This window comes from Marmota monax, unplaced genomic scaffold, assembly GCF_021218885.2.
Source record: "Marmota monax isolate L192 unplaced genomic scaffold, Marmota_monax_Labrador192_F-V1.1 WCK01_AAM20220418_F8-fsc00008, whole genome shotgun sequence".
NCBI lineage: Eukaryota > Metazoa > Chordata > Mammalia > Rodentia > Sciuridae > Marmota > Marmota monax.
The window spans coordinates 24263350-24276522 of NW_026694432.1; the positions used below are offsets into that span (position 1 = coordinate 24263350).

The following is a 13173-nucleotide window of genomic DNA, read 5'->3' on the forward strand; positions in this document are numbered from 1 at the left end:
AGAATCACAGTTATGAGATTTATAACCTCACAGGACTGGATTGGGGTTGAGAGGTGGCGGGGGGGGGGTCAGAGCGAGGCTACCAGGGCCCAGCTGCAGTTCTCTGCAGTTCTCTTGGCTGTGCCTGGTATAAGCCACCAGCCTCTTCCTCAGGCTGGAAGTAAGAGGGCCACCCGGGGCCAGCCAGGTCACACCAGAAGAGAGAACTCTCAAGTATGGAGTTTAGTCCAGGGAACTGGCTACCTAGGCAGGGGAAGTGCTGAGAGGGAAGGTCAGAGAGCCCAGGGATCCGACCCTGCCACTTCCCGGGATCACCCAGCAGAAGCTGGGCCCAAGCCATGCCTGTCCTGGGGGCCATGCAGGAGGCACAGGGAGAGAGATACCTTGGTTTCTCTTTTCCTTTTCGGCTCCCAACAGGAGCCTGCAGACACAGTTGGCTCCTGCCCGCCAGGTGCAGTCAGAGGGGGCCCGGGCTTCCATGGGGGCAGGGTGGGGCAGAGGGAAGCTGCTCTGCTCACAGCAGCTAGGAAGTGGGGGGGAGGCGTGTCCCCAGTGACCTACTTCCTCCAACTAGGTCCCTTCTCCCCACAGCCCATTCAGCCATCAGCAGATTAATCCACTGGTGAGATCAGAGCCCTCATGATCCAATCACTACCCCAAAGCCCCACCTCTGAACACATGAGGCTTTGGGGGACATTTCAGATTCAAACTGTAACAGCCACTTCACAGGGCCCTGTACACAGCAGGCGTCAATGCACACAGGGTACACACACACACACACACACACACACAGCAGTGCGCTGCATCCTCCGGGACAAGGCCACACCTGGCTACTGACCTGCCTCCCACATGGCATGCACCTGGAGAGTGCTGAATTCTTAGAGTTTTCAGCCACAAGTTACAAGTTCCCATTAAAACAGCCTTAAATGCTAAGGGTGTTCTCGCCTCACGGGAAGGCAGGGGTGAGTCATCAGGGTTGGCTAACACAGCAGCACAGTGATGTCACCATGGACCCAGGCTAGTGCCATCTTTGCACTCTGATGAGCTCTGCGTGCTGTCATCTCCCCTTGGGCTGCCTCCTTCCTGCGCCAAGAGCAGACTCCAAGACAGAATTGGAGAGCAGGCAGTTTACTTAGAAGGTAACCCCGAAAAGCACGCCCAGGGGAGGAAGAAGCAAGGGGCGGGAGGGAAGCCCATGCAGGTACATTAATGGACAACTGGAGCCCATCCCACGAGGGAACCTGGGGACACCGGCTCAGAGGGGACCTGTCTAACTATGAGGCAGCTGCTCTCACAACCTCCACTCAGAGATCACGCAGGGTGCACAGGGAAGGCACCCCCATCGTGGCCAGAGCTGGACAAGCACACACTCCGAATTTGCACCCCGGCATCCCCGTGTACACACAACACAGGAACATGCACACATGCAACGTGCAAACGCACCACAGAGCCCCCCACGCTCTCCCCCCTCAAGCGCATCTCTCTCTCTCTCTCTCTCTCTCTCTCTCTCTCCCTCCCTCCCTCCCTCCCTCCCTCCCTCCCTCCTGTAACTGCTTCTTACTCTGGCATTTGGTTCGGGCAAAGCCTGGATCATCAAATATTTCTAACTAGAACCCCACTGTTAGAAACCCCTAAAATGGAATTGCTCAGGGATGAAAACAACAACAACAACAACAACAAAAAAAAACCAAACCCTCTGGCAGCAGTTGCAGCTCGCACTCTCCAGCCTGGGTGTCATATCCAAGTGAGCAGCAGGGGGTGCCCAAGAGCCACGACTGCCTCCAGGATTTTTCTAGTAAGTTTATGTAAGGGTGTTTGTCCCTGGGTGTGTCTGAGGCTCGGGATGGAGGGGGACGTGCCACTTACCTGGCCTTTGGGATGCAGAGGTAGGAGCAGAACCCAGGTCTCCTGGCCCCCGCGGCCCTCCCTGCCCAGGGGCTGCTTGGCACTGGCTGAGCTGCTAGTGGCGGTTTCAGGGGTGAAGGTGACTGGTTACAAGCAGAGCGGTGAGCTCTGTTAGGCTGGGCAAGGAAGGCAAGCTTGGTCCTCTGGCTGCAGGACTCAGCCCGCCCGCCTGGTAGGCACGTGGACCCAGGTCAAGGAAGGCTTCCTGCCCTCGGGTGGTGACCCGGACTCTCCTGGTGGTGAGGCAGAGGTCTAGTTCTGGAGCCAGGCCTTGAGCCTCCGGGCCTCCGGGCCTCCAATTCAGCTCCCTCCTGTTCCTGCATCTCTTCCTGGGCCTAGGGGATCTGGGGGCCCAGGCAGGAGGAAGTGTGTAGAGGGAGCCCCAGCTTCAAGGACACCCCAGGCTAAACCACAGACTCAACGCCTTCAGGGGAGCCCGGCTTGGTGGTGCGGGCCTGTAATCCCAGAGGCTCAGGAGGCCGAAGCAGGAGGATCACTAGTTCAAAGCCAGCCTTAGCACCTTAGCGAGGCCCTGAACAACTTAGTGAGACCCTGTCTCAAAATAAAGAATAAATTAAGCTGAGGATGTGGCTCTGTGGTTAGGTGCTGCTGGGTTCAACTCTACCCTCCCTTCCTCCCTCCCTTTCTTTTCTTTCTTTTTTTGAGAGAGAGAGAATTTTTTAATATTTATTTTTTAGTTTTCGGCGGACACAACATCTTTGTTTGTATGTGGTGCTGAGGATCGAACCCGGGCCGCACGCATGCCAGGCGAGCGCGCTACCGCACGAGCCACCTCCCCAGCCCCCTTTCTTTTCTTACTGTCTCTTTCTTCCTTCTGGGGATTGAACCCAGGGGTGCTTTACCGCTGAACTACATCCCCGGAACTTTTCTTATTTTATTATTTTGAGACAGGGTCTTACTAAATTGCTGAGGCTGGCCTCCAACTTGCAATCTCTTGCCTCAGCCTCCCTAGTTACTGGGATTGTAGGTATATGCCACTGTGCTGGGTATTATATCCTTCTTCTTTTCCTTCCTTCATTTATCTTGCTAAGTGTCAGGTCCTGTGTTATGCACGGGGGAGACCAGGGTGAGGAGACAGCCCCTACTCTCCAGGGGCTCTGTGGCTGGAGTGGGAATTAGGCACGTAAATAAGCAGGCGCCGAACAAATGCTCACTACCTGTGTGAGTTGAGGAAAATGAAAACTCTCTGCTGTAGTTCAACGTGTCCCTAAAAAGTTCAAGTGTTGGAAGCTTCATCCCCAAATTTCTATGTTGATGGTATTAGGAGATGGGGCCTTTGGGGAAGTAATTAGGATTAGATGTCCCCATGATGGCAATAGTGGCTTTATAAGAAGAGGAAGAGAGTCCCAAGCTCACACCCTGGCCCTTGTACCCAGTGACGCTTCCCACCATGCAGCAGGCAGGCGCCCCCCAGATGCCAGCACCTTGATCTCGGACTTGCCAGTCTCCAGAACCCTAAGGAATGCATCTCTGTTCTTTTAAAATTACCTTTATTATAGTGGCAGAAAAGGGACTCAGACGCTAGCCAACACAAGGTTAGCACTGGAAAGGCTGCTAGAGACTGGCCCCTGTGGCCCAGGGAAGGGCTGTGACTTGCTCAAGGTCATAGGGTGGGTCAAGGGCATGACTAAAAATAGAATTGAGAATTGTCATGTCAACCAGGCTTTTTCTACAGCACCCAACCCTCCTTCCCTCCCTCCCTTCTTTCCTTCCTTTCTTCCTCTTTCAAGTTGACCACTGGGAAAGACTTCAAGTGTCCAGAAAAGTTGGTAGAGCAGTACCATGGCTCTTGGGAACCCCCATCAAATCCTCGCAGTGGTCGCTGGGGCCTCCTTCCCAGCCTGAGCCAGCTGCTGTCCTTATCTCTGGGACAAGTTTCTTTGTGGGCAGGAGCAGGTTTCAAAGGAAGCTTCGAGGTGCGTTTTGACACCAAACAATTCTGTGATTCTTTAACACCAACTCGCTGTCCACCAGTTGGATTTGTTTCTGCCACAATCCACCTGATGTTAGCCTACGTCTCACAAGACAAAGGACTCAGGCTCAGTCCCACAAGACTGGCCCCACTTCAGACACTTGGTCACAAGTCCTGTCCCGTACCACCAGCTAGGGATTGGAGGTTCTTATAACCTCCTCCTCAGAGGAGGAGCTGCTAGAACTCAGGAAAATTCTTCTGTTTACCAGCTCATTATAAAAGGTACAAATGATCAACCAGCCAGGCACAGGTGGCACACACCTGTGATCCCAGTGGCTCTGGAGGCCGAGGCAGGAGGAGCGTGTGTTCAAAGCCAGCAGTTTAGCCAGGCCCTGAACAACCTAGGGAGACCCTGACTCACAATAAACAATAAAAAGGCCTGGGGATGTGGCTCAGTGGTAGAGCACCCCTGGGTTCAATCCCCAGTACCAAAAAATAAAAATAAAAAATAACTACTTGACATACTTAGGACAAGGTCTAGAAGGGTCCCCAGGGCACAATGTAGAGATTCCTGGGGGCCACTCTAGAGCATGACCTGGCATGGGCCTTAGAGACCATTCTGTGCCTCCCTCTCCTTTTTCCGTTGGGTAAACTGAGGCCCAGCTCACTCGGCTCCTAATACCAGAGTTGGGCCTAGACCTCGGTCTCTCTGAGAACAAGGTGTCAAGAGCCAGTGTGTAGGTACTTAATTGAGAGCCTGTTCCGTGTCTGGGGTCAGCCTGTGGGCGGTTATTCTTATTATCCTCGGTTTACAGAGGAGGGATTTGAGGCTCAGGGTATAACTTGCCGGAGATCCTGCGGCTGCCCCACCTGGGGTGAAGCAGAACTCAGTGCTCAATTCCTTCCTGGGAAAAACAAAAGCTTTTACCTCAGGAAGTCACTGGAAGGATCCAGTCACCCAAAGCACATTTACAGGAAGGACATCAGCTGAGGCATCTCGGTGGGGGTGGCCGCAGGAAGCTGGCTCCTTAGTAAGCCCAACAGCTTCCTTTCTAGGTGGGAAGGAAAGCCTTCCCGCCCTGGTCAGAATCAGGGAGTTGGGAACCACTTTTCTGGGTCCAACAGATACCTGGAAATGTGAGTTCTTATCAACATGCGGGAAATGGCCAAGTTTTCAGCATCAGTGGCCTGAGCGGGGGGAGGCCTGTGGGGGTGGGAAGAACTAACAGGGAGAAGGGTCCCCAGTGCCCTTGACGGTGGAGGCCTGGGTCTGAGGAGAAAGGAGGCCAGGAGACATGAAGAGCGGAGTGATTGTCACATATTTGGGGTCAGCTGTTTTCCACTCTGTGCTGTTTCCTCCTCTAAGTGAACTCTGTCAAATAGCCGCCTGTCTGTGCTGCTCAGGTGCCCGCACAGGGGGACACAGTGGGCACACTTGGGGCAGGGGTGTAACATGGCACAGTGGGGCAGCAACAGGGGGCTGAGGACAGGTCCAGAAGCAGAGATTCTGAGTGACGTTGACAAGAGGCCGTGAGAGTCCCCCGGCCGGCTTCCTCTGAAATGCTGGGGAAGGCTCAGAATTCCCCATGGCCCCCAGGATGGAGATTTGAGCTGTTGTATTTGACTATTAAAGAAAAGGTTTACTGGGTGCAGTGGTGGCTGAGGCAGGAGGATCACAAGTTCAAGGTCAGCTTCAGCAACTCAGCAAGAAAAATAAAAAAATAAAAAGGATGTGGCTCCATGATAAAGTGCCCCTGAGTTCAATCTCCAGTACCACAAAAAATAGAATGAAATAAATAAATAAAGGAAAGATTGCCCTCAGAGGCGGGAGGGCCTGGGGAGCATCTGTTAGATGCCAAAAGCGCAACTGCTTAATAAATGGCAACCGCGATTGTGTCAGGGAGGCAGTAGAGCACAGAGGTTAAGGGCAGACCTGGGCCAAAGTGTTTGGCTCAGAACTTGGGTTCTGTTCTTCCTTTAGGCAAGTTACTGCACCTCTGCCCTTCCCGTCTCTCACCAGCAAAAATGGGAGATGCTATGACCATTTAGCACGTAAGTTTGCAATGGGGAATAAATGAGTCAATGCATGTAAAGTGAAGACTGAGAGTAGCACCTGGTCACAGCTAGCATCTGTGGTTTTATGGATGACGAAACGGAGTTCAAAGAGGTGAACTTTGGGCCAGGGGCCCGTGGCTTCAGCAGTGAGCTGGTGAACCAGGTCTCAAACCAAGGGCTCCTGATTTGTCCTGTATGCAGATTCCTGGCTGTAAATGCTCCTGCTGTGGCTGGTTTCAAACTAGCAACGGTTAAATCGCCAGCTCACTCAATTCCAGAATATTGAACAATTGAGTGCAGAGGACTCCAGCCAAGCTCAGTGGCAGTGTGGGCGTTGGTGGAGCGTTTAGAGCCAAACGTGGAACATGGAGCATTTTGCAAACCTTTGTTCTCGTGGACAGTCATCAAGTCAGCAATGTCCCCTGAGCACCCTCCTGGCCCCCATCTTACCCAACAGGGGATCAAGGTTTGGAGAAACCTGGCTGCCTACCCCCCCCCGGGGGTACAGCACAGGCCGGTCACTTGCTGTCCTACCTCCTGTGGGCCCTGTCTGCTCTTGACAAGGCCACACAGACACCATCCTCCCATGCGCCCTTGGAGGGAACTTCCCAGGCCCCACGAGTAGGGGAGCCCTGTGCCCTCCCAGGTTGGCGCTCTACCTCAGAAGGCCAGGGTGGCTTGACAGGAGGGCAGCTCTTGCTGGCTGGGCCTCCTGCCAAGCCACACCTGCCCAGTGCTCCTGAGCTCAGATCTGCCTCAGCTTGTTCTTGCCATCCAAGGGCTTGGGGAAGCACTGTTCTCGGCAGCATGTGAGTGGAGGGTCTTTATCCTTGAGGGTTTTGGGGGACACAGGCAGAAGTTGCACGTGGGGGAGGGTCAGAAACTTGGCCCAAGCTGCTATGTATTAGTACCTGCAGGCAGGCTGGCTCAGTGCCAGGGAGGGGTCCAGGTGAGTCAAACTGCCATCACCTGGGGCTGGGCACAGATGCCCTTTCAAACAGAGCAGGGGCCAACACTATGGTTTTTGGTTCCAGTTGTCCCTGGACTGAGCTGGGGGTCACTCGCCGGTGGCGGTGGCGGCTGAGCTGGGGTTGCTTCTGCATGCTTCCAAAGAACCCCGTGGCTGAAGGGACTAGGAGCGGGTTCTCCCCTCATCTCAGGGGGAGGGGAGAGACTTCTGAGTGGCAGGTAAGGAATTGCTGACTCCCATATGTGCTAATAAGACAGGATCCTGATGTCTCTGGGGGAGGGGGCTGCTCTCCACTCCGCACTCTGGGGAAACCGGAGAAATGACATGCCCTTGAAGGCTTTGTGCGAGGAAACTGGGAAGGAACCCCTGCTGGTCTTGGTGGGGAGGAGGATGTTGGTAGCACAGGGAGAGGGAGGGTCAGGTGAGAAAGGGGGTTGAGGCAGGATGAGAGACAACCTCCCCAAAGCTGGTTTGGCAATGGAGCTAAGAAACCAAAGTTGTAGATGGTCCAAGTGGGGCAGGGGGTGGGGGCTGTGGCTGGAGATGGTGCAGGGCGGGGTACCACACCCACCCAGGACATCCTGAGAGCCTGGCCCCCATCCTGCAGTTCTAGGGAGGGAGAGGCAGCTGAGTCTGGCCAGGGCGGGGAGGTAGGGGGCTCAGTGGGAGGAAGTGGGCTGGGAGGTGACAGCTGCCCACTTGTCCTAGGTCCCCCCTCCCATGCGGCTCCCATGTGGCTCCATTCACAGGGTCATTCACTAATCCCTTGCTGAATGGGAAGGGTGAGCCACCCTCTCCCTAGCTCAAGTGCTTGAGCCCAGAAGGTGGGGCTAATTCTGGGTTGCTGGGTGAGCGCAGCAAGCCTCTTGCCCTTTCTGAGCCTCCTCTGACCTTCTCAGGAAAACAACACCTACCCCTTGGGGGTGCTAGGAGGGTTAAAAACGAGGGAGTAGATAAGAAGGACCCAGAGGCAACAATGTCAGCTTCTAGGCACATGACAGTTGCTCCATCGGTGTCGGCTTCTTGGGGTGGGCCTGGGCAGATGGCTCCCTCCATTTTCCCCCATCGCGTGTCCCCAGACTGAGAGTCAGCTGGACCTCAACAGGACCAACGTGGAGTTGGGATCCAGAAGGAGCCAACCCTCTCCCCACCAGGGAAGGGAGCTTTTAGTCTCCGTCCTTACTCTTGGCTCCCAGCCCCTTTTAGCTCTGAAAGGCTCTGCCCCCAACAGGCCTGCAGGCCCCTTGGAGCAGGAGATAGAGAGGGACTTTCCTCTGTCTCACAGGGACTCAGTTTGGCTTTCTGGGAAGACAGAGAAATAGTACATTCCTCCAGAAATAATCGTCCTCAAGCTATTTCCAGCAGCTCTTTAGTGCCCAGGCCAGAAATGGCTGGTGATCTCGATGCCTGGGTACTGTCAGGACAAACAGCCCAGAAGCCCAGCCCTCTCGCTGGCTGCCCGCCTGCCCGACCAGTCCCCAGCCCTGAGCTGAACCAGGCCCGGCTCAGGCCCCGTCTGTGGACTGTGGACACCGTCTCCCTGTTCTTCCCCCAAGTTGCTCTTCCTCCGATTGGGGAAGCCCTTCAGATCCCTCCCGCTGTTCTCTCTTTGGCCACCATAACTCAGCCAGCCCAGGGCTAAAGGCCTTTCCCTTTAGTGACTCTGCGCTGATGCCATCCTGCCCGGAGCGGGGAGATCCTATACTAAGTGCTTTGTAATCCTGAATCTGGTCATTAAGAAAGATCATGGGCTGGGGCTGGGGCTCAGCGGTAGAGCGCTCGCCTAGCACGTGTGAGGCCCTGGGTTCGATCCTCAGCACCACATAAAAATAAAGAAAATAAAGGTATTGTGTCCAACTACAATTAAAAAAGAAAGAAATATGAGATAGGCTGCGTGCGGTGGCACACACCTGTAATCCCAGTGGCTCAGGAGGCAGAGGCAGGAGGATGGCGAGTTCAAAGCCAGCCTCAGCAATTTCGCGAGGCGCTAAGCAACTCAGTGAGAACCTGTCTCTAAATAAAATACATACACACACACACACAAAACAAAACAACAACTGTATTTCTATTTTTTCTTTCTTTCCCTTCCTGCCCTCCTTCCTTTCTTTCTCCCCCCCTCCTCCCTCTTTCTCTCTCTCTCTCTTTCCTGCAGTGCTGGGGATCAAACCCAGGATCTGATGCACACGAAGCAACTACCCTACCACTGAGCTATGATCCCAAAACTGTATTTTCAAAATTCAGGGGAAGAATATGAGAGAAGCTTTTTCTGGCAAACACACTGAGACATCAACGGAGAATCTAGTTCCTTCATTCAACACAAATGTCCGGAGTGAACAAGGGATGCTGGTTTCTGAAAGGATTTGCTCTCTGAGGAGTCTTCAGGCTGGGTGTGATGGTGCACCTCTATAATCCCAGTGGCTCAGGAGGCAGAGGCAGGAGGATCATGAGTTCAAATCCAGCCTCAGCCATTAATGAGGCCCCCAAGCAACCTAGTGAGACCCTGTCTCAAAATAAAAAAATAAAAAGGCTGAGGATGTAGCTCAGTGGTTAAGTGCCCCTGGTTCAATACATAGTATCCCCCCAAAAAAACCTCCAAACCCCAAAACCCCCAGGGTCCTCGGGCTTTCACTGGAACCTGTCACAAAGTAGGTGTTCAGCATGGGACTGTTGGCCACGTGGGGAGAGGTGAGAAGGGAGAAAGGAAGTTGCATTCATGCCCTTAAATGGGTCACCTAGAGGGACAGCATTTGAGGGACCCTGGGTAAATGTTGGCCGACCCAATGAGAAAAGAAGTCGGTGCTGACCGTAGCAAGCCCGAGTTATATTTGAACCAGCAGAAAACCTCCTACCTCTCAGCACAATTAAGACGAGAAAAACAACAAGGAACCCTGGAAAACAGCCACCCCAGCCTCGTTTCAAAAATAGGACCCATCTGTCCTGGCAGGCTTAAAGTGGCTCCTGGCCCTTAGGCAGGGGCCTGGCCAGGATGACCCCTGGAGGCCCCTCCCAGCTCTAGGATTCCATGATTCTATGACATGGCCAGCAGTCTGGAGTGGCAGCATGAGGGTATCCCCAGTGGAGAGCCAGAGGAGGTCTATGTCATCTACCTCCTAAGAGACAGAGTGAGAGGGGAGCGGTCCCTTGTCACAGATGGACCCTGGCCAGCAGGGGGAAGGGCCAGTCCTGTGGGAGTCAACCCTCAATCCTCTCCATTTTTTTTTTTTTTTAAGGAGCAGATGGGGTGGGGCTGGGCCGGGCAGGGAGGAGGCCTGAGTCTGGACATTCCACTCAGTACAGACTCGAAGGACAAGAGCAGCTGAGGCCGGGACCCGGGCAGGCAGCTGCTTTCTGAATGGGGTGGGCTCCGAGACAGCTGTGCTGGCGCTAGGCGCATGGACGCTCAGAATGAGCGGGCAGTCGTGGGCAAGAGGGGCTGGAGCTCTCCTTCTGGCTGGGGTGTGGGTGGCGGTTAGTATTGAGGAGCCAAGGGACAATGGGGACAACACGTACTACACTGCCCTTGTTAGGCGCAGGCCGAGCCCAGGGACAGGAGGAAGGTGAAGTGGACTGGGCATCTCTTTGGCCTGGCCAGGTCTTACCCTCCATGAATGGCCTATTTTGGGGCCAAGAGGAGTAGGAACCCCAAAGCCCCTTCCTCTGGTAGGTCAAGTGAGGAAATCCTATATGGTCAGAGAGCGGCAAGACCAAACAAATTGGCAGGTTCTGATCTCGCAAGCCCAGCCCCATGAGCAAACCTGCTCCACTGGACCCTCAACCCCACTTGAGTTTCCTGTAGTCAGGACAAACTTGGTTCCAGGATTAGCTAGTACCCTTCTCTCCCCCTCCCCCAGGGTCTCCCTGCCAGGGCTCCTGCGCAGGCCCGCAGAGTTGGTGTGAAGAAAACTCATGCTTAACAGATCGTCAGGGAGACCAAGGTCACCCTGGCAACATACCATTGTCTGTCGGGAGGCCATCAGACATCCCCTCGATGCTACCCTGGCCTTTACAAGCTGTGTGATCGCAGGCTAGTCACATTACCTCTCTGAGCTTCAGTTTCTCCCATCTGTCAACTGGAACTAGAACACTGATATGTAGTGGGAATTAAATGAGCTGATCCGAGTAGGGCACAGGGTGAAGGGCCGGGTACACAGAGAATCTCTGTGAGTGTAGAACCGCATCAAGGCTGAGACAGTTTTTTTTCAGTATTAGGAGGCATTGCATGGTTGATGGTAAGCTATTTGATAACACCTAAGGCCTGTCTCTGCTTGCAATTTCACTCCTTAGAGATTCTGTCCTTGGCCTTTGTGGTATCCTAGAGTTCCTGCTTCAAAGGTGGATGGAAATTTCAGAACGGGATCAAGAGCTGCCTCTGCTTTTCCTAGGGGGCCCTCTGGTCTCAGTCTTTCTGAGGATCTTGCCTTCCTCCCTCTCTCTCTCGCCCTTCTCTTGTACTTTCTGAGGAAAGGGGTATTGGTCTTCCAGTTTGAAGAAATCCCTGAGCCTGTGGGGAGGAGAGCGAGAGGGATCAGGGCAGTGCTGGACGTCTGGGGACAGAGAGAACCCCTAGAGAGAGAGTCTGGAGGGAGGTGGGAGGGAATCCAGGTGAGCCGACCCAACTCTCTCCTCTCCAGGTCCAGGTAAGCAACCTCCAGGTGCGGCCACAGCTCAGTCACAAATTTGATCCCCCCCCCCCAGCCAAAGTGATGTCTGGCCGCCCAGAGAGCAGATCCAACTCTTGCAGTAGCCGTTCAAATAATCCCAACAACCCGTCCTTGCCGGCTCGAACTCCAGGCTGGACCCAAGGCTCTGGCTCCAACGACGCCAACGACGTCAAGGGCTCCCGCGTCCGCAACCCTAGTGGCTCAGACTTCAGCTCCTGCAGCAGCCACTCAGAGCCTTCGTTGGGTGTCAACTCCCCCAAACTCCTCAAGGGCAGAGTGTGCCTGGGCCGGCCCTACAACTCCAAGTGCGTGGAGTCAAGTCAATTGGAAAAAGGCTCCAAGGTGCCCAGGAAGACCTCTTATCAGCCCTCTGAGGGCAGCCCCAACTGCTTGCTCTGCTCAGAACGGCCTTTGGGCCCCACCGGCTCCAGCCTCTTGGACCAGCTCATCAAAGGCATCAACTACCTGGACCGATCTACCAACGCCTTCTACAGCAACTGCCCCAAAACGCTGAGCCTGCCGCGGCTTGCTGCCAACTACCTGGAACGAGCTGCCAACTCCCTCTACCTGGACCACATGGAACGCACTTCATCCCGAAGTTACTCCGCCCCCCGCGGCAGCCTGCACGCCAGGGACGGCTCCAAACACAGCACCTGCACGGTGTCATCCACTAGGGGCGCCAACGAGCTGCAGTGTCTGGCCGGCTCCACCAACCAGAGCTGTCCCCACCAGCATCATGGCCACAACTTGACTTCCATGCGGCAGAGGCCAGGCATCAAACTGCCTGAGCTCCCCTTGTTTGGCAATGGGCTTTTCTCCTTAGATCGTCTGCCCAAGTTCTGGGAAGCCATCCGCTCTGGCTGGAGTGCCCCTGAGCCCGTCTCCAAACCCTCCAACTGGTGGTAAGGTTGACATCAGCCAGCGACGGGCACACTTCCGTCACGCTGCAGTTGTGGAAAATAAATTGTCTGTGGCAAAATGCTCCTTCCAAGGCTCTGTTGGGGGAAATGACCATTTAGACTGGGGCTATGAATTCAAGGGTGGGTCTCTTGGCACAGTCAAGTAAAAATGAGTGAATTGGGCCGGCAGTGGCAGGGAGTGGCAGAGACTATGGCTGAGTGGGCAAGGACCGCTTGGTCTATACCTGGCTCTGAAGTGGGCCGTTGCCTTCACAAAAGAAGCTGGAATGTGATTTTCATCCTTATTTATTTTTTGACACAGAGTCTTGCTGGGTTGCTTAGACTGACCTCCAACTCCAGGGCTGAAGGGATTATCCTTTCTTGGCCTCCCAAGTAGCTGCGATCACAGGTGTGCACCCCACACCTGGCTCTGGGATCTGATTTTATGTTAGCCACAAATTTTAAAATGGTAGGATACTCTGTGGGCTCAACAAACATGTTCGCAGGCAGAGTGAGAAGCTCACAGGTCTCAGGAGTCTCAGCCCTTATATCTTGAATGGGTCCCTGACTCTCTTGGAGATGCTCACATCCAAAATGGTCCAATTTCCCCCAGTTAGAGGGTAAGACCCTCACTTGGGGCACTGCTCGGGAGGTTGCCAGCACCTAGCTCCTTTCTGGCTTTCAATTGGGGTCATTTCTTAATGTTGGCTGAGGGCCTTGAGTCCAATAGGAGCCCAGGAATGCCAACTG

The 13173-nt window shown here is 54.4% G+C and overlaps 1 protein-coding gene across 1 annotated transcript; it reads left to right on the forward strand.

Moving 5' to 3' along the window:
* The first annotated feature begins 11506 nt into the window (after nucleotides 1–11506).
* On the forward strand, nucleotides 11507–12430 carry LOC124109830 (uncharacterized). Its single transcript, XM_046468658.2, has one exon. The coding sequence runs from the start codon at nucleotides 11567–11569 to the stop codon at nucleotides 12428–12430; it is 864 nt and encodes a 287-aa protein (XP_046324614.1). The 5' UTR covers nucleotides 11507–11566.
* The last annotated feature ends 743 nt before the right edge of the window (nucleotides 12431–13173 follow it).

Excerpts from the sequence above, each read along its gene's own strand:
- LOC124109830 (XM_046468658.2), top strand. The coding sequence starts at position 11,567 with ATGTCTGGCCGCCCAGAGAGCAGATCCAACTCTTGCAGTAGCCGTTCA.